Raw genomic sequence first — 24,203 nt, forward strand, 5'->3', positions numbered from 1 at the left:
TGTCTGTTCCACTCTGACCAGCTGGAGTCCTTACTAGAAGAAATAGCCCATGCAGTTGACAGCCCACCTGGTATGTGAGTCAGCCTAGGTTGTCATGGAACCTTACAGAATATGGAGAAGATATAGATTATAAGTCCATGTCTTTATTATCTTTCCATGCCTATTTGCACCTAATATGTGCCCTGCAATGCAGGGGAGCTAGAGCAATGCCTCACCAAAGACAGTATATTTAAATAGAATCTTAAATGGTAGATAGGAGTGTCAGTAAAAGCAATGGTAAGGTTTTGCATGTAGGGTCGAAAATGAACATAGTACATCTCAGATATGCAAAAGATGCAGTATAACTTATTCTATAATTGAGGATAACTGACCTTATCCTTACCTTCTGGAGTGGTGGTAAGGCCTACTCAAACTTTCTGCTCAAAGGGACATTATGAGATTACAATACTGGAGGGTCTTCAACTCTGAGAACTTCCCTTCCCCATTGACATGTGAACCTACCATCCACAATTGAGAGAAGAGAATGAGCAAAGACTCTTCGTAGTGGGGATTTTTCTCTTTTCACTTTTTCATGTTGCAAGTGCTCTCCCTGTTATTCATGGAACTGTGGTTTCCAAACCATGACCATTAATTTTATAAACCTGAGAAGGAAGAGCAGAGGCAGTATCTATTTATCTTGAGTGAATCATGTAGGGGATGACTAATATTATGAACCGCAATCAGATACTTTTGTCTGATTTGTCCAGTGGATTTTAATTGCTGGGTCTCTCGAATGTAGAATTTGCTTTGTATTCTACCCTTGTTCTTGACACATGATTCAGAGTATATATGCTTAAATCAACAAATAACTATTAGCATTTTATTTTCAAAAAGACACACCCAGGTTATTTCCAGATCAATAGTTAGAGTTCAATAATGTTTGGGTTTGCAGAAAGATCAACTCCATTCTGACACTGTTAGTTTAACCAGAGAATAATACTTTGAACTATGGTCTTTTATTGATTTTTTTTCTGATGCAAAAAAAATAGCAAAAGAAAAATTTAAGTACAAAATTTATTGCAGTAAATAGATTAAAACTATTTCTTATGTAAACCAAAATCAACATTTGTTTCACTTGACTACCAGTAGTTGGAAAAACTATCTATTACAAATGCAAACTCTGGAGAAAAGACCAATGATGGTGCTTGTTCAAGTCAGTGAATGTGCTCAGACCACCAGGGAGAATTTCAGGATAACTCTCTTAGTAGAGGGATAGAAAGAGATGACAAGAGAGGAATAACAAATTACCTTACTAATAAATGATCACTTCCTTATTGGACAACCATGAGTGACCTTCATATTTTTATGCCCTCAATGCCAAGGATTTAAATAACAGATTCCCAAATTCATGCTTCATGGACAAGGATTCCCTTTTATGAAGCTTCTTATGCATTTGTCAGGATACACTTTATCTATGCACTCAGCAATGATGGAGAAGAGGAGGCCACAAAGGAGGCTTCATCCCATCTTGACCACACTCTTCCTCTTTGAATGACCTACATCCTTTTCACCAACTGTCTAAAGCCCCTCCTGTGCCCATTCACCAAGGGCTGTCTCCATTGTGAATCATTCTTCATCATCCATGTAACAATCGGGGAAACTATGCTATGAGGTGAGGGACCAGTTTCTAGGCAGAAAACCTGGAGGACATTTTGCGTATTTTAAAAGAAGCTGATTAACCCTAAAGCAATCTCTGCCGCTTCTCCAAGGGCTTTAAGATATTGCAGCAACCCTGGGGCTCCACTTTCTGTTACAGCCCATTTTCTGAAGGGAGAGAGAAATCCAAACTGTCTCCTAGAAGAAGAGAAGTTAGACAGGGCTACCTATCTCAAAAGTATGAAGTAAGCCAGTCCTCCCATGTCTCTCTAGGGACCCTTCTTCACCCTCCTAGAAGTCATTGTGTTATTGGAAAAGTTTCTTCTCAAAATCTCAGTTTTACGCACTTGTAAAATGGGAATAATCATAGTGCCTATCTCTTAAAGATGGAATGGGGGTAACATGCATGAGAAGCTCATGGCACAGAGCCTGCCATATAACAGGCATTCCACACCTGTGAAGCCAGCATGAATGCCTCACTTGATAGAGGAGAAAACTGAGGCCCGGAGAGATGAAGATCCTTGGCCCAAGTTCAAAAGCATCAGGCTGCACCTCTTTCTACCACCCTACAACCAGACTTGTCCTCTTGTATTTAAAACACAAAACAATAAAATATAATAAAGTTGAAGAGAAACCATCAGATTTAAAAATGAATGTCCTGAGTCTAAAAGTCAAGATCTGTATCTTGAGACACAAGAAATTTCTGTTGATGATGAACATACATCATTAGAGTTTCTTTTCTTTCAAATTCTAGAGATTTATAAGGGGATTCTTTGAATTACATATAAATATTTTTTAAACTTTATAAGATTTATATCAAGTGGTATAATATCATCTAGGGCCAGTACAAATTCCACCCTATGCCCTGGAATTCCATGTATTATGAATTAACTATTCTGTCTATTCCATTTGGGTCTATAAACAATCTTATCATGTCTGTTTGTATAAGGACCTCTTTTTAAAAAACAGCTCATTTAACATTTTGTGTTTGAACCATCTTGAAGGCAAATATTACAGTCATTTTCCTTTTACATAGAAAAAATACACATCATGAAAATAAAATAATACAAAATAACATTCATGGGTTCCAAGGGCATATCTCCCAGGATGTGAAGTACTGCCTCACTCTGGTAGTATGGTCAGCTGGAGGTAACTAGCAAACAAGCTAACAACACCAAAGGCTGAACAATCTATAAATTAAATAACAAACCTTCCCTTTGAGATTACTAGGTGATATAGAACAGGAAGGCATGTGGCTGTCCTGACAACCAGCATCTATTCCTCCCTGGCTGGAGATGAGGTGGTGGGAGGGAAATTGAGTAGGAGCAGAAAGAATCTCTGTAAGGAGAGCTCTCAGAGTAACACCTTTGGGGACCCAAGGCCTGCCGGGGTTAGGATTAGTGTGAAACCTCTGAAATGTCTGCTTGGTGTTGGCCACACCCTTCCAGGGCCCCTGGCCTGCCCTGCCCTGTCATGGCCAATTATGTCTGGAATTCAGGGCTGTCATCCCCTCCCCAAGCTCTCATGTGGGGTCCCCTGGTGTGGCTTTTCCTTCCACAGTCCCTCGTTTGCCTTTATCATCGGTAGCTGCTCCCCACAGCGGCGGCATCATGAGTGCTGGAGAGCTTTCTCTGCCTCAGCACTCTTGGCCTTGCCTCTGGGCATCCTCTAAGGTTGCTGTCACCACCAGGCCGGCTATGGACTCTCTATAAGATGGTGGGGCCTCTGGGTGGGAGTCATTTCCATCCTGGAATTCCAGGCCCGTCTCTGTATATAGAGGTGGAGGAATGCCAGAGGCCTCTCTCTCTGCAGGACAGTTCTGCTTTTCCACCTCAAGGCTCTCTTCATAAGCTGGAGGGTAAAAGTCTGGCCTAGGGCACAAAACAGCACAAACATGCATGCGTTATTTAGGCATTAATGCCAAAGAGGCAGACGGCTGCCTCTCTCAGCTCAAATTGTGCGAAGCTAAACTGTTAAGAAACATGGATTTTTGAAACAGATGTACCTTTTCCTGGCATCACCAGTTTTTAAAAAATGTGCTGCTCTTCCAAAAGAACCTTTTTATCAGCCACAGGATGCCTGCCTCTAGTCATATTTTTTTCCCAGCGGGTTATGCCAAGCTATTCCTTCTCTATTGCTCATTCACTCATGGAAACAGGGCCATTCAGTGTGAGATCCTTGTCAACAGTAGAGGAGGTGGGGGCTTTGGATAGGGAACTTCTCTCTACCGAGTACTTAGTCCATTCACATCCTTGCTCCCTTTCTCGCATGGCATCTTCCCCTCAATTGCACCCACTTTCTCTGATCATCACAGTCAACAAAATAATGAATGAAAACCAACTTTGTGCTGATCCCTGAACTATACTAGATGCCCCTTCTCTATCCTAACACCCTTTCAAGACTCAGTAGCTAGTTTCAAAGAAAACATACAAGCATACTCATTTCTCACATGATACCAACTGACAATGTAGATTTCAATTGCAACCCTTTCTATGACAGTAGGCTAAAGCAGCCATTCGTTCGGGGGCTGATGTACTCATTGGCCATCTTGCCCAGCATTGCTAATTGCTAAATCCTCCTGGCTTCTCCATCATGAATGAATCTGGGAGAGGGGGAGAGGAGAGGAAGAGAGACTGGTGAGCTCAGTTGAGTTGTGTATTTATAGAGCCATCCTTCCAGTGCCTACAGGGAGTGTTTATGGTGTGTAACCACAACAGAACAGGGACTGCCATTTGTAGCCACAACTCTGTTCCAAATGTTACCAGGCCCGAAGCCAGTCGCTGAAGAAGTTGTCTACTGTAAGGCATAAATCTCAGCCTTCACTCGGAATAGCCAAGGCTGAGTCATGGGGCACATATGTAGAGGCATTTTACACAGAAAGGTGAGCTGTTCCCTGGAGTGATTTGAAAGGTTCCAGGATGACTGCTGCCTGCCCCAAATCCCAGCTACCTCTCCCAACCCCACCCTCTTTCAACTGCCATCCACATTCCCAGTCCCCTGAATTCCATCACTGGAGACCCATTTGCTTTGATATCTCAACCTGGGTATCCATTTTGAGTGCAAATGCTTTGGAGAAATCTAACTTCCCAGGCTGACTTGCTAGCCATTCTGCGTGGGATGAGCATCTAATTATATGCAGCGAGAAGAGGCAGTAAAATGGGGGTGTAACAATGTCCATAATTGACTTTCAAAGATTTCGGCATACTGTAATATTATGCATGTGTTAGTCAATTTGAGCTATAGCCTAAAGGCAATCAGTTACATGTATCAGAAATTCACACTCTAGAGGTAGTCCTCTAACATTTATACAAAAAGAAATCATCACTCTAGAGGCATCTTCTACAATCACTTCATTTATCATAATTTTTAATCAAACCCAGAAACTCTGCTGGTTAGTATAACACTGTAAATAAGTTTTGGTTTTCATAATTATCTTATTAAGTAGCATAAAGGATGCTGAAAGTGGATCTTCATGGGTAAGATTACTTGTATTCAAGATACATGGAATAGCTAAAATATTTTAGATATTTTTCTACTCTTGCACAAAGAGGGCAAAATAATTTGTAGTCTTGTAGCCTGTATCTTGAGAATGATGCCTAGGGTGTTATCCCTAAATGGTCCTGTGGCTAGCCAAGAATTAGGAGGTTTCTTGTTGCCTGATACTGACTATAAGATTAACTTAATCTTTTTTCTTCTTGTGGTAAAATATATATAACATAAAATTTACTGTTTTTAAGTGTATAGTTCTGTGGCACTAAATATACTCATATTGCTCTACAACCATCACCTTAAAACTCTCTACTCATTAAACAGTAAGTCCCCAATCTCTCCTTCCACTAGCCCCTGGAACCACTGTTCTACTTTCTGTGTCTACGAATTTGACTACGCTAGGTACTCATATAAGTGGAATCACACGGTATTTGTCCTTTGTAACTGACTTGTTTCACTTAGCATAATGTTTTCAAGTTCATCCAAGTGGTGGCATGTGCCAGGATTTCCTTCCTTTTGAAGGCTAATATTCCATTGCATGTATATACCACATTTTGTTTATCTACTCACCCATTGATGGACATTTGGGCTGTCTCCACCTTTGGGTTATTGTGAATAAATGTTGCCACAAGCATTGGTGTACAAACATCCATTTGAATCCTTGCTTTCAGTTCTTTTGTGTATAAACTCAGAATGTAGAATTGCTGGATAAAATGGTAATTCTATATTTAATGTGTAGAGGAATCTCCACACTGTTTTCCACAGTGGTTGCCCCATTTTAACATTCCCACTAGCAATGCACAGGATTCCAGTTTCTTGACATCCTCACCAACACTTGCTGTTTGGTTTTGTTTTTTCATGATAACTATCCTAAGGTGTGAGGTGGTGACATAGAATGAATCTTACCTCTAGAATATTATCACCTTACCCTGAAGGAATGTTTTACGCAAGGTGAGATCACAACACCTAAAAGGAGAGTAAACCGGGACTTCTCTGAGCTCACAGAGAATCCAGGACTCATTTCATGTCGGTTTCCTCATTTGTTGTGTGGCAGAATTTGGTCTGGGACTTGCTTTCCTTAGAACCTTAGAACCAGGTTATGGGAAGTAACTAACCATCACCTGCCACTAATTAATGACAGCTGCCGTGATAAAACAAACGAGCCTGGGTTTCTAAATTGGCTTAGGTGGGTTTTCACTGGGGGTGGTGGTAGGGTTTTTCTGAGATGAGTTGCCCCTATATCATGGTTTTCCCCCAAAGATGACACCATTCTTCCTAATAACAACCCCAGAGTAATTCCCTGACAACAAAGCTTTGGTTCTAGACAGCCCATGGGATATGCAAGTCGCTCCATAGTAGGATCAGAAATTACTCTGATCTTATACAGCTCAGACCATCTCAGCCCTCCTTGGTCCCTCTGCTTGTCAGCAAGTACCTGTCCACTGTGGCCAGGGGCAGGGCCCCATGAGCAAGGTGTTGTCCAAGCACATGCCTCAACACTCCTTTGCGTTCAGTCACCTGGCGGTAGTTGCTCCAGAAAATTCCACTCAGAAGGATCACAAATCCCAGAGGCAGAAGCAAATAGGCCGCAATCAGGCTCCCCCGACAGTTGAATATGGAGTCCCAGGAAATGAGGAAGGCCCCCAGGCAGACCATCAGGAAACCCATCAGGAGGGCAAGAGCACAGAGAACGAGGCCAGTTCTGTTCTGCATCCTTGCACCTTAGGAACCCAGCACCCTGAGCCTGCCGCTCCTCTGCTTCCCCGCTTGCTCCAAGGGAATGAGCTCATTAGCCAGCTTGCAGTTTTATATGCTCTGGGACCCACTGGCCTTTGGACAATTAAATGAAACAGGTACTTAGAAGCTATTCATTAACCATTGAAAGTAACTGTAATATCCTTGGAGAATCAGCCAAAAAACAGCATTGTATACTGCAGGACGGAGTGGCTTCGCCTAGCTGTTTTGCTCTTAAGAGTTGGGTAGGACACTCAGCTGTTTCCAGTTATTTGAACGTATGGCCCTCCTTTGATTAAAAGGCACCGGTCTCTTAATCCCCATGGAGGGCAATTCTCCACTCAAAGCTGGAGAAGTTAGCATTCTTTAAAGAATGATCTTCTTTGTGGTTTGGTAAGAAATCCCTTCCTAATTCCTTCTCCCTTTCTCTGTACTAAAAAGGCATTTCTTCAAGGTTGTTAACATGTTTATCTTGCCTCCCTCAACGAATCCCCACTTATTGCCCCCACACTATGATACTGGAATAATTCCAAGACAAAAGTTCAGAATGTGAACTCCGCGATTCCTGCTCTGTTGACAAGATGAAGAGCTTGAGTGGGAGGGGAAGGAGAGTGCTGGAGAGAAGGACTATAACAGTCAGAGCCTCGGGAATTTGGGGGGATTTGGGGCCTGTAATTCCTGCAATCTTTCCCCCTTCAAAAAGTACATATGAAATATAATTCATTTTAGAGGATGCTGCTAAAAATGTTCCCTGTCCTCTCCTCCACACCTCTGCTCTATGTAGCATTGCCTCAAAAAATCTTTCCAACACCAGCCTTCTGTTTCCTGGCTGGAATTTGTTTTCTTTAGCTTGACTGTCTTTGATTGTGGATAGCTTATTTCAGACTTGGTTTATGTCCCGGCTCTGCCCTTTTTTATTTGACACTGTGGCACGTCTCTGCCAAAACCCATAGGAACCCTGGGTTGCTTTTACTCAAGATAGCTTCAGTTCCTCTTTGTGGCTGTTCCACTCCACTACTCAATTACCATTGTTTTCCATTTACTTTCCCAATGAGAGAAGCAGTTTTTTGTGCCATGCCCTAGTAATCCCTCATATAACCTTTAGTCTCACACCCACCATCTCCTTAGCTCTGCCTTCATGTTAGGGCTGGGAGACATGGATATTAGAGAGGAAGGACACTATGGATCAAAAATTATATAAGGCACTTCTCCATTCCAACCTTTAGCCCTTACCTTTATTAGCTTCAGTTTTAACCTTGAACTACCTTGATCTTCTAGTCTTGATATTGTCTTTGTAATCTTAAAACAGCTCTTATTCCCTCCTTCTCTAAACCATGAGATGGAAGATTGCTAAGATGATCCCTAAGGATCCCACCTCCTGATATTCATGTCTTTGTGTAAGTAATCCTCTCCCCTGAGTGTAGGCTGGACCTAGTGACTTGATTTTAATCAATAGAATATGGTAAAGGTGTTAGGAAGTTACTTCCATGGAGGCTACCCAAGATTGTGGTTTTCATCTTTCTAGCAGACTCTCTCTATTGCCCTCTTGGCTTGCACCCTTTGAAGAAGGAAGCTGCCATATTGGAGAGGCCCATGAGGCAAGGAATTGAGGGCAGATTCCGGCCAACAGTCAGTGAAGAACTGAGGCCCTTACTCCATCAGCCCATGAGGAACTGCATCCTGTCAATGATCACGTGATCTTGGAATCGAATCCTCGTCCCGCTGAGCCTTGAGATGACTCTACTTCCAAGCGTCACCTTGACTAAGTGACCCTGAAGTAGAGGACCCAGGTAAGTCATACTCGGATTCCTGACCCACAGAAGCTGTGAGATAAGATGTTTCAGCCAGGATCCTAGATGCCACAAGATGGCAAGAGCCAGAATCAATGAATACATTATGATCAAATCATTTCATGTTATGTGGATGTGACTATTTTAACAAATAAAAGAGGTCAAAAGTTTTAAAAATGTATATTTTTAAAATATGCTAAGTTTTGTGGCAATATTTTAGGCAGCAGTAGATAACTAAAAAAATTATTGTAAGACTTTGAAAATCAGAGGAGACAATCAATGCTAAGTATTTATCACAGTACCTGGCCCAGAGAGTGTCCTATGAAGGTTATCTGTAATCACCCTCACCAATATTGTTACTATCAATGCTGTCATAATTCCAAAAATCTGTGGAAGACCCAGGACCCCCAGCTGAAATGTCTGCACTAGGAGTTGGGTCCCAGGAATAGGTAGATGGTAAAGTCCCAGCATAATGTTAGGAATCAGGTGATGGAGGAAGAGTACTCTCAATGGGAACTGCCCATCAGACAGCTGGGCTTCTCTGTTTTAGACAAAAATGGAGGCAGAAATTAGACTGGGGTTATGACAGGCCAGGCCTCATTCTTGTGATCACATGAACATATGAGCAAATAAGTTTCTCTATACTTTTTCCTCCTCCGTGCCAATAAAGTACACTGGAACCATTGCCTTATAGTTTGCCAGACGGTTCCTTCCCCTCCAATGCCCTTTGAGGAGGCTCCTGTCATTCCACAGCAGTGTGGTGGTGGTGGTGGTGGTGGTGGTGGTGGTGGTAGTGGTGGTGTGTTTTTGGTGAGAAATTAGTATGGAAGAGCAAAATCCAGGAAGTGGCAGGGGGTTGGAAAGACTCAGTCCCTTTACATAAAATTTACGTGAAATTAAGAATAGTTCCTGGGCTCAGGGTATTTGAGGAATTTATTTTGGGCATCAAGGGGAAAGGGCTGGGAACATTTGCAGCATCTGTGGGAAGTAGACGAGAAAAGGAAAAAAATCAATATGGAAATATGAAGTATCACAGGGAACCATATTTCTCCTTCAAAATGACTAAGAAATACCAATGAACACCACACAGTCTATCTGTGTAATAAAACTGTACCTGAAATACCTCCTAAATCTGTACAAATAAAAGTAAATAAACAAATTTAAAAGGTAAAAGAAAGAGAAATACTGTTGAGGTTATTTTGTATGTTTATGTTTATTATTAAATATACATTACTAAATAATTGCAATTTTTTTAACTTGACTCTGCTTCAGTTCCTCTTTTTGCCCATCATAAAACTTTATTATGAGTAATTAAAACTTCACTCGCGGTGGGGCGTGGTGGCTCAGGCCTGTAATCCCAGCACTTTGGGAGGCCGAGGCAGGTGGATCACGAGGTCAGGAGATCGAGACCATCCTGGCTACCACGGTGAAACCCCATCTCTACTAAAAATACAAAAACTTAGCCGGGCATGGTGATGGGCAGTCCCAGCTACTCTGGAGGTTGAGGCAGGAGAATGGCGTGGACCGGGGAAGCGGAGCTTGTAGTGAGCCGAGATCGCACCACGGCACTCTAGCCTGGGCGACAGACGAGACTCTGTCTCAAACAAAAAAAAAAAAAAAAAAGAAAACTTTACTCGCTGGTAAGAAATGACCAATGCTTAAAATGGTAATTTTAATTATAATAAAAATTAGGTCGAAAAGATAGTGTGTTCCCTCTGATTGTCAAATAACATACAATGCTGCAGATAAAAACAGAGATCAGCATAGTTTTTAGGAACTATACTTCACCCTCAAATTTATTTGGATACCTGGAAATTCATTTGCCATCATCAAGCTTAGGGTGATTTATTATAAACTGGTTAACACAATTGAGCATCATAGCATCTTGAGACAGTTCTAGTCTGCAAATGTAAGTAAACCACCACTGTACTTTACAGTAATAACACAAAACCAACATCATACTGTAAGCAAAAGACGCTGCTTTCATGTGTTATTATGAAGAGTTATTATGAAGGTTGTCATTGTTGTGCATACTTTCTTTTTTCTGAAAATATTTGATTTTTACTTTTTGTGTGCTTTGTAATATGTGCTATGAGTGTAGTCATACATATATGGAGATTATATATTAAGCTATATCTATATCAGGGGTACGTGCCCACTTTTTTAACTTTGAAGTTCAGAGGTACATGTGCAGGTTTGTTATATAGGTAAATTTGTATCATGGGGGTTTGTTGGACAGATTATTTAATCACCCAGGTATTAAACCTAGTACTCATTAGTTATTTTTCCTGATCTTCTCCCTCCTCCCACCCGCCACCCTCCAATAGGACCCAGTGTCTGCTGGTCTCTTCTTTGTGTACATGTGTTTTGATCACTTAGCTCCCACTTATAAATGAGAACATGCAGTAAATATGTTTTCTGTTCCTGTGTTAGTTTGATGATAATGGCCTCCAGCTCCATCCATATCCATACAAAGGACATGATCTTATTCTTTCTTATGGTTCCATAGTATTCCATGGTGTATATGTACCACATTTTCTTTATCCAGCCTATTATTGATGGGCATTTAGGTTGATTCCATATCTTTGCTATTGTGAATAGTACTGCAATGAACATATGTGTGCTTGTGTCTTTATGACAGAATGATTTATACTCCCTTGGGTATATATCCAGCAATGGGATTGCTGGACGGAATGGCATTTCTGTCTTCAGGTCTTTGAGGAATCACCACACTGTCTTCCACAATGGCTGAACTAATTTACACTCCCACCAACAATGTATAAGCATTCCTTTTTCTCTACAACCTTGCCAGCATCTGTTATTTTTTGACTTTTAACAATAGCCATTCTGACTGGTATTAGATAGTATATCATTGTGGTTTTGATTTGCATTTCTCTAATAATCAGTGATGTTGAGCTTTTTTTACATAATTGTTGGTTGCATGAATGTCTTCTTTCTGCTTCAGTTCTAAACCACATGGATCACCGCTGTATAAGCATTATTCCCTTTTTGTGCCTCAAAAATGACCAAGAATCACTAAAACGAATTACTTGTAATTTTAAACAATTTTTATTACTTGCAGTTTCCCTCCTATTTATGTTGCAGTATGCCCTCTTTCCCCACACTCACTAGTAGTAATAACATTTTTGAAAAGGAAATGAAAGTAGATGTACACTTGCTTTACTCACAGTGAAACAGCACAGACATGGAGAGAAAGCATCTTGTTCTTCAGCCATCTTGAAGGTGTAGAAGAAACCCCAGCAGAAGAGCAGTTGTGATAACAGAAGAGAAAATCAGGCCACATTTTCAGGGCTGGGGCAAAATAAAAAGAATGTAATAAAGAGGCAGTCGAACACTAAGAAGTTGCCTTAAAGAGTCATTTCAGGAGGCTGTGGCCCTTTACCTGAGCTGTATCCTATCTTCTGGATCTGCCTTCTTTCCCATGCCAACTTTTCTGCTTTCTCCCCCTTGCCACTACTCAGCACTGATTATGAGAGTAAGGGGCCATTTAAAGGTGGGAACACTGCAGAAGAGAGAGACTGATGATTCACCGAAGTTCACACACAGTATGGAACTGATGGGAAAATGGATACGCTGGAGGAGTATGGCTCACACCTCTAGAGAGAGAAAAGTTCTGGGATCCAGTGGAGGCCAAGCCAAAGTCCCCCATCACTGTTTCCATCTCCTTCTCAATAGATCCACCAAGGAAATGATACCTTGCTTTTAAACTAGTCTATTTGCTTATTATTCTTCCTCTTAAAAATTCACCAATCAGCAGAAGTGTCTGAGATGGCAGTAAGCAACAACATGTTATTGGGTTGACAAATTATCTTAAACTGTAATCACTCTTTCAATACTGTTCCTTTCAGCATGACAGACCCATGAGGATTGTTTTGAACACTGAGTGCCTTACCTTGCACATCAGAGCCCCCCAAACCTCATCCTTCTTTCAAACTCTCCTGTGCAATACACAAATGCCTTGGAACGTCTCACAGCCCTATGCACTCTAGCTTCCGTTTACCAGGCACATGGGCCAATACCCTTGTTTTGAAAACAGGAAGAGTATTGCTGTGAATGAGAAGTCGGTGGGGACTTTGGAAGGAAACTAATGGTGTGTAGAAGTTGTTGCATAGGAGGGCCATGGGGCCAAGAGCTGAGGCAGACTGGCCAGATTTCAGAAGGTCACTTTGGTTTAGGAAGTGAGGCTTTGTGGGAGGTAGGGAAGGTGCGCATATGCGTAACAAGAGATGTCAGCCCTGCCTGATTTCATGGTGGTGATTACTGAGTGATTTCTGGATTAGCCTTTCACACTTGAAGGTTCACTGAGCACTGGCCACTTCCTCCTCTTTCCCATTCTTGTTTTCTTTGCTTTTGAAACTTTCTACCCACCCCTCCTTTTCCCCCAGTCAGGAGAAGATTTATATGAAGAAGATTTATATGAAGTTTTTTTTTTTTTGGTTGGCAAAGAACAGCTTCTTGCAAAGTGCATGGCACAGTAAGGTAAGCTGATGTGAGAGCAGCACGTGAGGCCCCACTCACCCTGGGCAGAACCTAGTGGGTTTCCGGTACGGGGACTCTGTGGAGACCAGGACTGGGTGGAACCACGGGGCACTTGCCTAGAGTGCGAAATTTGTTGGGGGTTGTAGGGGGTGGGGAGGGTGGAACTCAGTAATCAAGACAAATCATATTTTCCAGCAATGTTTTAAAAAACCGAATTGGCAGAATATGGCTCATGGGGCAGCAGCCTGTTTCTGCATATAAGTGAGGAAATTTGGTCCTGTCTTTCGGACAAACAGAAAGATACATTTTGTTCTAGAGAGAGGTCAATTTAATCCACAAATAAGCCAGAACAAATTTAATTTATTTGGGGATCCTTGGAAAACTGAAAGAAGACCACACTTCTGTGGCCATTTTGGATCAAATCAGAAGCCTCAAGCCAGGGCAGAATCTGCCTGCATTGACACCACCTGGCATGATGGGCAGGGACTTGTAAATATGAAGCAGGTTCTGTGCCCACTTTACGAAATTCTCTGTAATATTCTGTTTCCCTTTTCTCCACTTCCTATTTTTAATACTCTTGAATAGCTTAAGTGATAGCAAAATATGTGTTGCTCAAAGATTTAGTAGAACTCATAAAACCACTAGGTCCAAGACCTTTTATTTCCTGGTAATTTTTTATTGACTGCTAGGTACTGTGTAGGACAGTAGAGACTGAGATAAACAGTAGATACGCCATACCTGAACACGGGCACAACTCTGCCATTGCTCACCTCTCAGTGTAGGGAGTTGAGCGAATCTAGTAAAGAGTTGAGCTGAGTTTGGGTTTTGTTGTTATTATGGTTCCCTTCAGTGCACTACTGGCTTCAAATTCCTCTGGTATTAACTGGTGCTTGGGGTGAGGGATGGCTTGCTGAAGGGTTTTTCTCCATGTTCCTCCTCTATCCTCAACTTTAGACCTTCACTGAGCACTTGCACCTGAGGAGGGTGGGTCTTCATACTCTTGCCTATTCCCTCAGCAGTGGACTATGCTTATTACCTGGTGCTTGCTAGCTGGGTGGTAGGGGGAGGGGATTTCTCTGTTGTCTTGATCCACTTTAGTCTTATGTAGGCCTTAAGATCCTGGTGTTGGAGACAGGGTGCTTTCTCAGTGAACCTACCCTTTCTCCAGCATTAGTTTCCTCTAACAATCTGACCTCAGGATAGTTTCCTGATCCTCCCTGACAGAGGGCTTTTTCTTTTCACTTTTCCCAGCCACGAGGGTTTCACCTGTGCCCTGGGGGAAAGAGAGTTTGCCACCTCCCAACTCTAGCAGCTTAACAGAGTCCAGCTGGGGCTTGACACGTTCCTGCAGCAGCTGGGTGGAGATCCATGGGAGAAGAGCCCAGAAGTGGGTGTAAAGCACCATCATGTCTACAGCTCCCAGTGTTTCTGTACTCCCACGTTAGCCCACGTTTGGCATCTAACAATTAGTTAAAAACTTCAGCTGAATTATTCTTACTGTCTTGTATGACATTTGTGTCTCTTATTCCTGGGCCCTGTCATAGGAGAGCCAGGGCTTGTGTCCCAGCTTCCACTGGAGGCTCCTGTCTTTCCTTAGATTGAAGCTATTCAGTTGCCCTGTAACCTCAGCTCTCTGATGGAGTCAAGAAACACAATTTTTGTAGATTATCAGGCATTTTCTGGTTGTTAGATGAGAGCAATGCTCTTTCAGGCTTTCAAACTCCTGGGCAAAAGGGGGGATATCCTTGGCACCATTTCTTTATGGTAAACTTCAATTTGTTTTTCAAATTCTCCTGAAGGTTTTAAGGTTATCCCTTCTCCTGAAGTCTATTTTTTAAATTTACAATTTCCTTAAAAAAATTCCACTTATATGTCTACCAATTCTGTTCATACACACACACACACACACACACACATACGACATTCACTTATAATATAATATATGGTTATAATATATGCAGTATTCAATTATAATTTTAAAATCTCATCTAATTTTCTAGGTATATCACCTTTCCAATTCTTCACAATTGCTATTTGTGTCTTTATTCCTTTTTTCTTTTTTTGATGCAACTACCCATAGCTATTTCATTAGATTTTTCTAAACTACTTGTTCATGTATTGATCTTAAGAGTCAGCATTTAGTTTTATAATCATTAAGGCTTTTTTTAAAGAAATACTTTATTTTGTTTTATAAATTTATATTTCATAATTTTCTGAAGTTACTCTAGTCTACTTTGGATTTTTTGTCATTTGGGGGTAGTCTCTTCAGTAAATCAGGCCTTTTTAAACAATTATATTAGTTTTCTGATTCAGCAGTTTTTGCTTTAATCTTTAACAACTTCATTAGTCTATGTTTAATGACTGTTTTGTCATCCTTTGTGTAGTATGCTTAATTTATCTCCAATCTTGTTTTCTAATAAATATAATTAGCACCACCCATTGTGTCACCTTGACCCAAATCACACACATTTTTATATGCCATGCTCTCAGTGTCAGTTATTTCCAAATAATAAGTAATTTCACCTAATATAAAAATGAGCAAAATATATAAACATATAAGTGATTTTAAAAGAAATAGGAAATAGCCCTTAAACAATTAAAACATGTTCAACCTCACTTATAATAAGGAAAGTACTAAAATACAATTTCTTGCCTATCAGATCAGCAAAAATCTCAGTGTGATAACACACTCTGCTGGCAAGGCTGCAGGGCAAAGACCCTCATATATCGCAAGTGGAAATACAACAGCGAGCAAACTTACATTTGCATTTTTCCTTCGGACCCAGAAATCACACTTCTGGAAATATATTCCAAAGATACATTGGCAAAAATACAAAATGTTAAATGTACAGATTTACTTATTGTAGCAGCACTGTTTGTAATTACATAAGACTGGAAACACTCAAATGGCCATGAATAAGGGCCCAGTTGAATAAACTAAGGTACATTTACATGTCAGAATGTTATTCAGTTGTAAAAAGGAATGAGTAATATCTCTATATTACTAAGATGTCCTCTAGAGTATACTGATAAGATAACAAATCAATTAACAAAGTTTATAGTATAAAAAAGGAGGGGATACAAATATGTATGAATATATGTCAATATTTTCAAAAAGAAACAATGAGAGTATCAAATAAAATTAATTTTTAAAATGGTTACCTTTAGGAGGAGGGAGGGAACAGGGTAGGAAGGATGCAATTGGAAGACAGACTTATTTGAATGTGTCTTTAAAATAGTTATAACGTTGGAACTATATGCCTATTTTACATAATTAAAAACCAAATTAAATCAAAACTAAAAAGTAAAGCAATCCTTAAAATTTTTCTTTAAAAAAGGTAATAAATGAACCTAACTTCTTATCAGTTTGATTGCTTGCCATAAAAAAAAATTCTAAGTAAATTTAAATTGCAGTATTTTCATTCAGTGGGAAAGACTAGTGAAAAACAAAACAAACACAAAATCCACAAATAAATCCTAATATGTATTCCGTAGTCTTATGGATAGTAAGAATATGGGATATTGTAATCTTAGCATTGTGGGAGGCCAAAGCAGGCAGATCACTTGAGTCCAAGAGATCGAGACCAGCCTGGGCAACCCCATCTCTACAAAAAAATACAAAAATCAGCCAGGCATGGTGATGTGCCTGTAGTCCCTGGTACTCAGGGTGGGGAGGTTGGGGACGGGTCTGCTGAGGGAGGTCAAGTCCCCAGTGAGCCATTATCATAACACTGCACTCCAGCCTGGGCGGCAGAGTCCCCTTCCTTACAAACCCTTTTGGTAGACGTAGGAGCTTCTGGAACTCTCTTTATCTCTTTGCACTGTGTCCTGAAAGAGTCAGACCCAATGTTCCAGCTTGCTAATTTAATACTTATTTGCATCTATTTGGGTATTCTGCCCGATTTTTAAAGTAACAGTGATTGTATTTTCAATAATCCAGAAATCCAATTATTTCTTTTTCTATTTTGTGGCTGTGACAGTCACCCCAGTGAATGAAAGTTCTGATTATGGGAGCCATAATCCTCTAGACTGTTGGGGTAGAAGCTGGCAGGTGTTCAGGTAGGTCATGTTGATTGATGTGGGCGGGGTTCCTCTCCCCAGCATAAGTGGTCTGGGAACTTCTCACATCAGAAGCAGCTAATGGTTTCCTTTTCTTCCCACCACTCCTCCAGCCACGCCTTGTATATGTCAGTTACTCAACTCTGCTCTGCTTCTCTGTCCAGAGCCAGCCCTTCTGATAGGAAACTCCCCAGGTTCACTGTTGAAAGCAGTTACTGAGGCTTTTACCAGAGAGCAAACACCACTCTTGCCAAAAATGCGGCACGTGAGAGTGATGGGAAGATCATAACAGGCCAGGCAATTCATAATGCAATCTTTCGATTTTATTTTTTATTTTTCTTGAGACAAGGTCTTGCTCTGTCACCCTGGCTGGAGTGCAGTGGCATGGTCATAGTTTACTGCAGGCTGGACTTCCCTGGGTTCAAGCAATCCTTCTGCCTCAGCCTCCCAAGTAGCTGAGACCATAGGTGCACACCACCACACCCGGCTAATTTTTGAATTGCGTGTATGTGTGTGTTTATAGTAGAGACAGGGTTTCGCCATGTTGCTCAGGTTGGTCTTAAACTTCTGAGCTCAAGTGATCCTCCCACCTCAGCCTCCTAAAGTGCTGGTATTACAGGCATGAGCAACCACGCCTAGCCCATAATGCAATCTTGTAATTTATTGATCACATAATTACTGACAAGGCCCCTCCCTGCACTGTACAAGTTAATCTTGAGCTTGAAATTTCTCTAGAACATTAGTGCACAAAACAGCCCTGACCTTTGCAGTAACCTCCTTCTGGTCTTTTTCTGCTTTGATTTCTCTGTCAGTCAATTCTGTCCTTGGTCTGTATGTCAGGAAATCTTCAGAATTTCTGATCTTTGTAACTTTTCTTGTTTGGTATTTTAATGGCATTTGAAGGGCGGGAGGAAAGTAGACTGATGTGTTCAGTCTGCCAATTCAATCCCCATTTTTTTTCTGAGTGTATGAGGATATGAGTGGGTATTGTTTACAAAATTAGGATCACATTGTATACGTAATTTTGTATTTTGCTTTTTTACTATAATGACATGCGTTTTTTGAAAACACTATTTTCAATGATTATATTTTGAATGAATCTTCACTGTTTATCATACTCAAGAATAATTACTCATATTCTTTTATTTCTTCCACACTAAATAATAAAGTCCTTGAGAAGAGAGAAAATGTCAGCACTGTAGATCCTTAAGACAAATTGAAATTCCTGGCATGTAGTAGCTGTATAAGTCTTCATGATTCAATCTGTTTTTTGTTTTTGTTTTTTTTTTTTCAGTAGAATAGGTAAGGACCAAGGCAGAAACTTAAGAGAGGGGATGGATGGGGAACAAAAAAAGGAGTAAGTTTGACTTGGAAATAGGGGAAGATTAAATCTGCTCATTCATTTTGCAAAATCATTTTGATTTTATTCCCGCTTTCCTTTTGTGCTTCTATTACAGAAGCAGAATCCTTAGTTGAATTGGGAAATATGGTTGTTGAGATTTTCCTCCCCCTTATTAGAGCCCTAGAGACAAGAACCTATCTTTGGAACACAATGTTTCTTTCAGCACATGTCACAATGTGTATAAAGTATTTCTGAGGGGACGTGTTTCTAAGTTGAAGGTATTCTAAGAAGTATAAAGATGGTGCTGATCTACCCAAGTTGCTATTTACTGCCTCAGAAAGATGAGTCATGCTCTGCTTATGTTGAGGGACTGAAGTAATGACTCCTCATAGCCAGGAGTATAATCAAGTCGTGAACATTATCCTCACATAGATTTATCATCAAGCTTACATTTTAAAAAAATTTCACAAATATAATTGAGTGCCTCAAAAACAGATGATTCCCATTTTCTAGTCACAAAAGCTTAAAAATAAATCCTGGGTCTTATTTTTTTCTCTTTCTTTCTTTTTTTTTTCAATGCATCTGTTTATTTAATGTGAGTCACCAATGTCTAGCCCAAGCAGAAGCTGAATAATTCATTAACAATATTTTTTTCTCTAAATGAGACTTAGACATAAATTATTATATCTTCATATACATATACAATGTTCATTAATTGTTTAAAAATCAATAGGGGCCCACATTTATTTAGTTTTTGAAAAATGGGTAGAAGAAGGAAGGAGGGAGAAAATTGCTATTGATCTATAGGAAAGACTAGCAGGGAATATCTTGGTTTAAATTGAACTATGTACAGTTTCTCATGTTTCTTATGTTTCACGTGGTCCAATATGAAAAATACACCTAAAACAATCATAATTATGTACCAAGTACCTCCGTGTACCAGGCAATTTTGCTTTAGCTATCTTTAATTCTCACAACAATATTGCAAATTAAATAAGTTCTCTTCAAGACTGAAGGATGCTGCGTCCTGAGAGAATCAGTGACCTACTCAAGGTCATTTAGAGTCACTTTACAAACACATCCCTGCTGACCCTATGTCCAACATTCTTCATCTTACATCACAATGCCTCTCTGCACAGCTGATTTTAACATTTGCAATTTTTCTTAATACATTTATAATTGATGTTAAAGTTATTAATTGCTGCTTCTAATAGATTTGCAAAATATTTTAGACTCACAGTATTTATCAAACACCTGTCATTTACAAGTGTATCAATCAGGATAGGCTAGGATTTGCTTTGTAGCAAACAACCTCATATCTCCATGGTTTTAAACGACAAAGATGTATTCCTTGTTCTCTCACGGAGTCCATCATAGGTCAGCTAAAACTTTTCTCTAAGTTGACCTTATCTTCACTTTAGGATGCAGCTGAGGGACTAGCTATTTTCCTGAACATGAATAGTCACACTAGCCAAGAGAATAGATGACACTGAAGGGTCTTGCAGTGACGATTACAATTTTGGCCCAGAGGGTTTACACATCACTTTGTTACAACTCATTAGCAATAACTGGCCACATGTCCCCAACCAACCACAGGAGACCAAGAAGGGTAAATCTACTGTAGGCCCAGAAGATTCAAATAGCTAGAAAGATTTGGTGGGCACTATTAATTCTACCTCACCAGGAATGTAACTAAGTGCTGCAGGGAACACAAAGAATAAGATATGCTCTTTGTCCTTTGAAAACTTACCATGAGCCATGCAAACAACCATAATGCAAAGCAGGTAAGTGTGAAACTGTAGTAGAAGCATCATGTTCAAGGAAGGCAGAGGAAAGAATGATTAACTTAAAATGGTGAGACTCCAGAAGCCTTTGCAGAGAATACTACAGGTGCACTCTTAAAGCTTAAAGGGTTTTAAAGCATCAAAAGGTATTTTAGGGAGAAAAGTACTTAAACTAAGGGAACGGCATGAAAGGGTCTGGTGAGTTCAAGGCAAAGATGAGTAGATTGATGGGACAGGACCGGCAGGTAAATGAGACTAGGAATGAAACGAGAGACTGAAAAGTCATCTGGGGACAGAGTATAACAGTCTGAATGCCACACAAGGAAACAGTGCCCTTTATATTGAAACCGCTACATTTTATTAGAACTACATCAGAAATGTTGTTATCTCAAATTGATTAATGTTTCCATCTTGACACATCTATGGATTTTTTAGAAGAATAAGTTCTCATGCTAAGTAGAGTAAAATAACAAGATTGTCAGAAAAGAGTGACTGGTACATAACAGGTAATCAATAAATATGAATGAATGTATGGGTAGAAAGAAAATCAAGGAAGGCATTATATGTTAATCCTTTCCTAATTTATCAAATTCTGAGTATGCACAACTGATTTTTTTAAAGAAAGAAAGAGCAAATATTACTGAAGAGAACTAGTTGGATGATGCCTCAGTAAAATGTTATCTAATTCTACATGTTTAATTACTTCTTTTTCTTCCTTTCTTGAGCCTAAGGTATGTGAATGATTTTAACATTCCCTCTTAGGTTTGGTCCTCCCATTCTCTAAGCAAATTTGTTCTTCTCTGAAAATTTCCTAGGCCCTCTGTGTGTCTCTTAAAGCCTCAGAGCCTCAAACACTGGAGAGAACTTGCTGCATGCAAGCTTATTCTAATACTTAATAGTTTCTGGGGCCTCAGGGTGAGGGTTGCCTCACAGTCCCTGTGTATAGAAGTTCTAATCTAGAGCATGCAATTCTATGCACTGAGTAAAAGGAGCTATACTAAAAAATGAAAAAATTGACCGGGCGCGGTGGCTCACGCCTGTAATCCCAGCACTTTAGGAGGCTGAGGTGGGCGGATCCCGAGGTCAGGAGATTGAGACCATCCTGGCTAATACAGTGAAACCCCGTCTCTACTAAAAATGCAAAAACTTGGCTGGGAGTGGTGGCGCGCGCCTGTAGTCCCAACTGCTCGGGAGGCTGAGGCAGGAGAATGCCATGAACTCGGGAGGCGGAGCTTGCAGTGAGCCGAGATGGCGCCCTTGCACTCCAGCCTGGGCGACAGAGTGAGACTCCATCTCAAAAAATAAATAAATAAATAAATAAATTAATTAATTAATTAATTAATTAATTAATTTAAGAACAAGCCAACAAAACCCCCAAACCCCACCTAGAGTTGTTAAATACAGAACTTTTCAGCAGCCAAGTGACACTGTCAGCCCTGGGCTAGAATTTCATGCCTCCCAGGAAAAGGGTAATTGAAAGGAACAACGCTGATGGCTCGGGCTAGTCACAGCTGGAAGGTTGCTGCCTTTACACTAAGATCCTATTCTGTCTCCTTCTGTGGAAAATGAAAGAGGACTTGTTAATGGAGCAAAACCTTGCAAAGCATATGTAGTGCTGTGGGATTTGTGATGGAAGTACAAGTGGGAGGAGGAATGGACAAAGAGCAGGGTGACCTGAGTCAACATAGCAGTCACTGTGGGCCTCCTTGGCGTCTAGGCCGGGGCTTCTCACACGCGGCCACATGGATCATTTGGGAAATCTCAAGAAAGTGCAGACTCTGATTCGCAGGAAGAGAGTAGAACTGGAAATTCTGCATCTCTGACAAGCTTCCAGGTGACGCTGATGCTGCTTCTCCCCAGGCCACACTTTAAGTAGCAAGGAATACAGGCAACAGCTTCCCCTTCCCAAGGAAGCTAACTCCTTCCTGTAATGAGAGCCTTAAGGTTCAGGTGTTCACCCTGCCCTGTGCTCAGGTAGCGTCACCGCTTCCCAGCCCCACAGAGTGAGGACTTTAATCAGCCTGAGCCAAGTGAGGTCATTCCACTCTTTTTGCCAGTTACTGGCTTGGACATAGTTGTGTGACCAATGTTGGTGAATGAAACAAAAGGGAAGGTTGGTGGGAGCTTTTAGGAAGAGCTTCCTTGGTCTACTGGAGCCCAAGGTAGAAACTTACTGCTTCCTCTCTTTGGAAGTTACCTGGCGATCCTCAGAACTGCTTTATTCATCTTACAAATGTAAGGAAAGACCTTGCTGATCCCCGGGTTCTTTCTGCTCACCTCTCCGTTGGAGCCTTACTATCTTCTTTCAGGCACTGCCTTCTCTAGTTGACCCCTACACAATGGACTTCCTCAGGGTTCTGTTTTGGCCCCTTTTCTCTTCTTATTCTGCATTCTCTAAATTAGACCTTTCAAACTATGGGTAGCCACTCACTGATGGATCATTAAATCAATGTGGAATGTTGTCACCAGCATTAGGAGAAATAATAGCATATGATTGAACATCACATATGGCCAGATTAAGAATTGTTCAGGCTAACTTTCATTTATGAAGTGCGCATGTGTAATGCAAAACACATTTTACCTTGTAGATCCTCTTCAAAAAATCTAGGGAGCCACAGGTACCTGTGACCTCATTTATTTTTATGACTCTCAAATCTCTATTCTGTATATCTTCTATATTTATCTGTCAGTTCCAAGCACATGTCTTCAACTGTCTACTCAACATGTCCACTCAGAAAGCTCAGAGCAATTGAAAATCAAAGCCAGACTCACCACTGTCCCCTTTCAAGCCTGCCCCCATCCTCATGCCACTGCCCACTCCAAATCTCCTCCTCCTATGTTTCTTGCATTAGGAAAGGACACTACCATCTACCCAAACTAAGGAAACCGGAACTCTGGGAGTCATTCTTGGCCCTTCCCTCTCCATCACTTTCAACATTCTCTGTCTCCAAATGCTGTTTATTTCACTCCCATTCACCTTTCCAAAATGTAATTTTGAAATACCTTTTACCTGTCTCTGCTACACAGTATCATCCTAATCTAAACCACTGTCATCCCACTTCTGGACAAGGACATTCACTTCCTTAACTCGCCTCCCCATGTCATCTCTTCCTTCTTTCCAATTCTTTCTTCCCTCTGCAGACAGAGGGATCTATTAGCCATGTCACTTCCCTGTTTAAATATAAGGGGAAATTGCACATCAATAACCTGTCATGGAACTAGACATGGTGGCTCACGCCTGTAATCCCAGCACTTTGGGAGGCCTAGATAGGAGGATCACTTGAGTCCGGGAGTTCAAGACCAGCCTGGGTAACTGGCGAAACCCTGTCTCTACCCAAAATTCAAAAATTAGCCAGGCATGGAGGCACGCCTGTAGTTTCAGCTTCTTGGGAGGCTGAGGTGGAAGGATCATGTGAGTCCAGAGGGCAGAGGTTACAGTGAGCTGAGATCGTGCCACTGCACTCTATCCTGGGCGATGGAGCCAGATCCTGTCTCAAAAAATACATTAGAAAAAACCTGTCATGGAATGCCTTTTATAAAGGTCCCTGACTGTCTCCCTTGCCTAGCCTTCACTGTTTCCTGTCTGGGGCTGCTCTCAGCTTTTCATACGTGCCACACTCTCTCACGGCTGGGACTTTGGAGATGCTTTTCTTTCTAGGAACACTCTTCTCCCCTCATCTCTTCATGTATCCAACTCCCCCTTATTCATTGAAGTCTCAGAAGGCTATTACTTCTTTAGGGAGGTCTTCCTTGTCTCCTGAATAAGATTAAGTCCTCCCAGAATAACACACAAAACAACTCTAAGCATTTATTTGTTGTAAGGTCTCGATTCCATATGAAACTACAAGCCCCATTGAGGCAAGGACTCTG

At 40.9% G+C, this 24,203-nt stretch overlaps 1 protein-coding gene and 1 long non-coding RNA gene across 2 annotated transcripts in view; one reads left to right on the top strand and one right to left on the bottom strand.

Annotated features, from left to right (window-relative positions):
- Positions 1 to 2,590: 2,590 nt before the first annotated feature.
- On the bottom strand, positions 2,591 to 6,906 carry TMEM252 (transmembrane protein 252). The gene is made up of 2 exons (XM_023213231.3): positions 6,560 to 6,906; positions 2,591 to 3,506 (listed from the first exon to the last, which is right to left on the bottom strand). Exons 1-2 carry the CDS (start codon positions 6,835 to 6,837, stop codon positions 3,272 to 3,274), a joined length of 513 nt encoding a protein of 170 aa, XP_023068999.2. The 5' UTR covers positions 6,838 to 6,906; the 3' UTR covers positions 2,591 to 3,271.
- Positions 6,907 to 7,055: 149 nt separating this feature from the next.
- LOC111543438 overlaps positions 7,056 to 24,203 on the top strand; it is a 99,643-nt gene continuing 82,495 nt past the window's right edge. The window contains exons 1-2 of the long non-coding RNA XR_002731861.2: positions 7,056 to 7,251; positions 8,384 to 8,648. This is a non-coding gene — a long non-coding RNA (uncharacterized LOC111543438). The remainder of the gene's footprint in view (positions 7,252 to 8,383; positions 8,649 to 24,203) is intronic.

This window comes from Piliocolobus tephrosceles, chromosome 14 (assembly GCF_002776525.5).
Source record: "Piliocolobus tephrosceles isolate RC106 chromosome 14, ASM277652v3, whole genome shotgun sequence".
NCBI classification, from domain to species: domain Eukaryota; kingdom Metazoa; phylum Chordata; class Mammalia; order Primates; family Cercopithecidae; genus Piliocolobus; species Piliocolobus tephrosceles.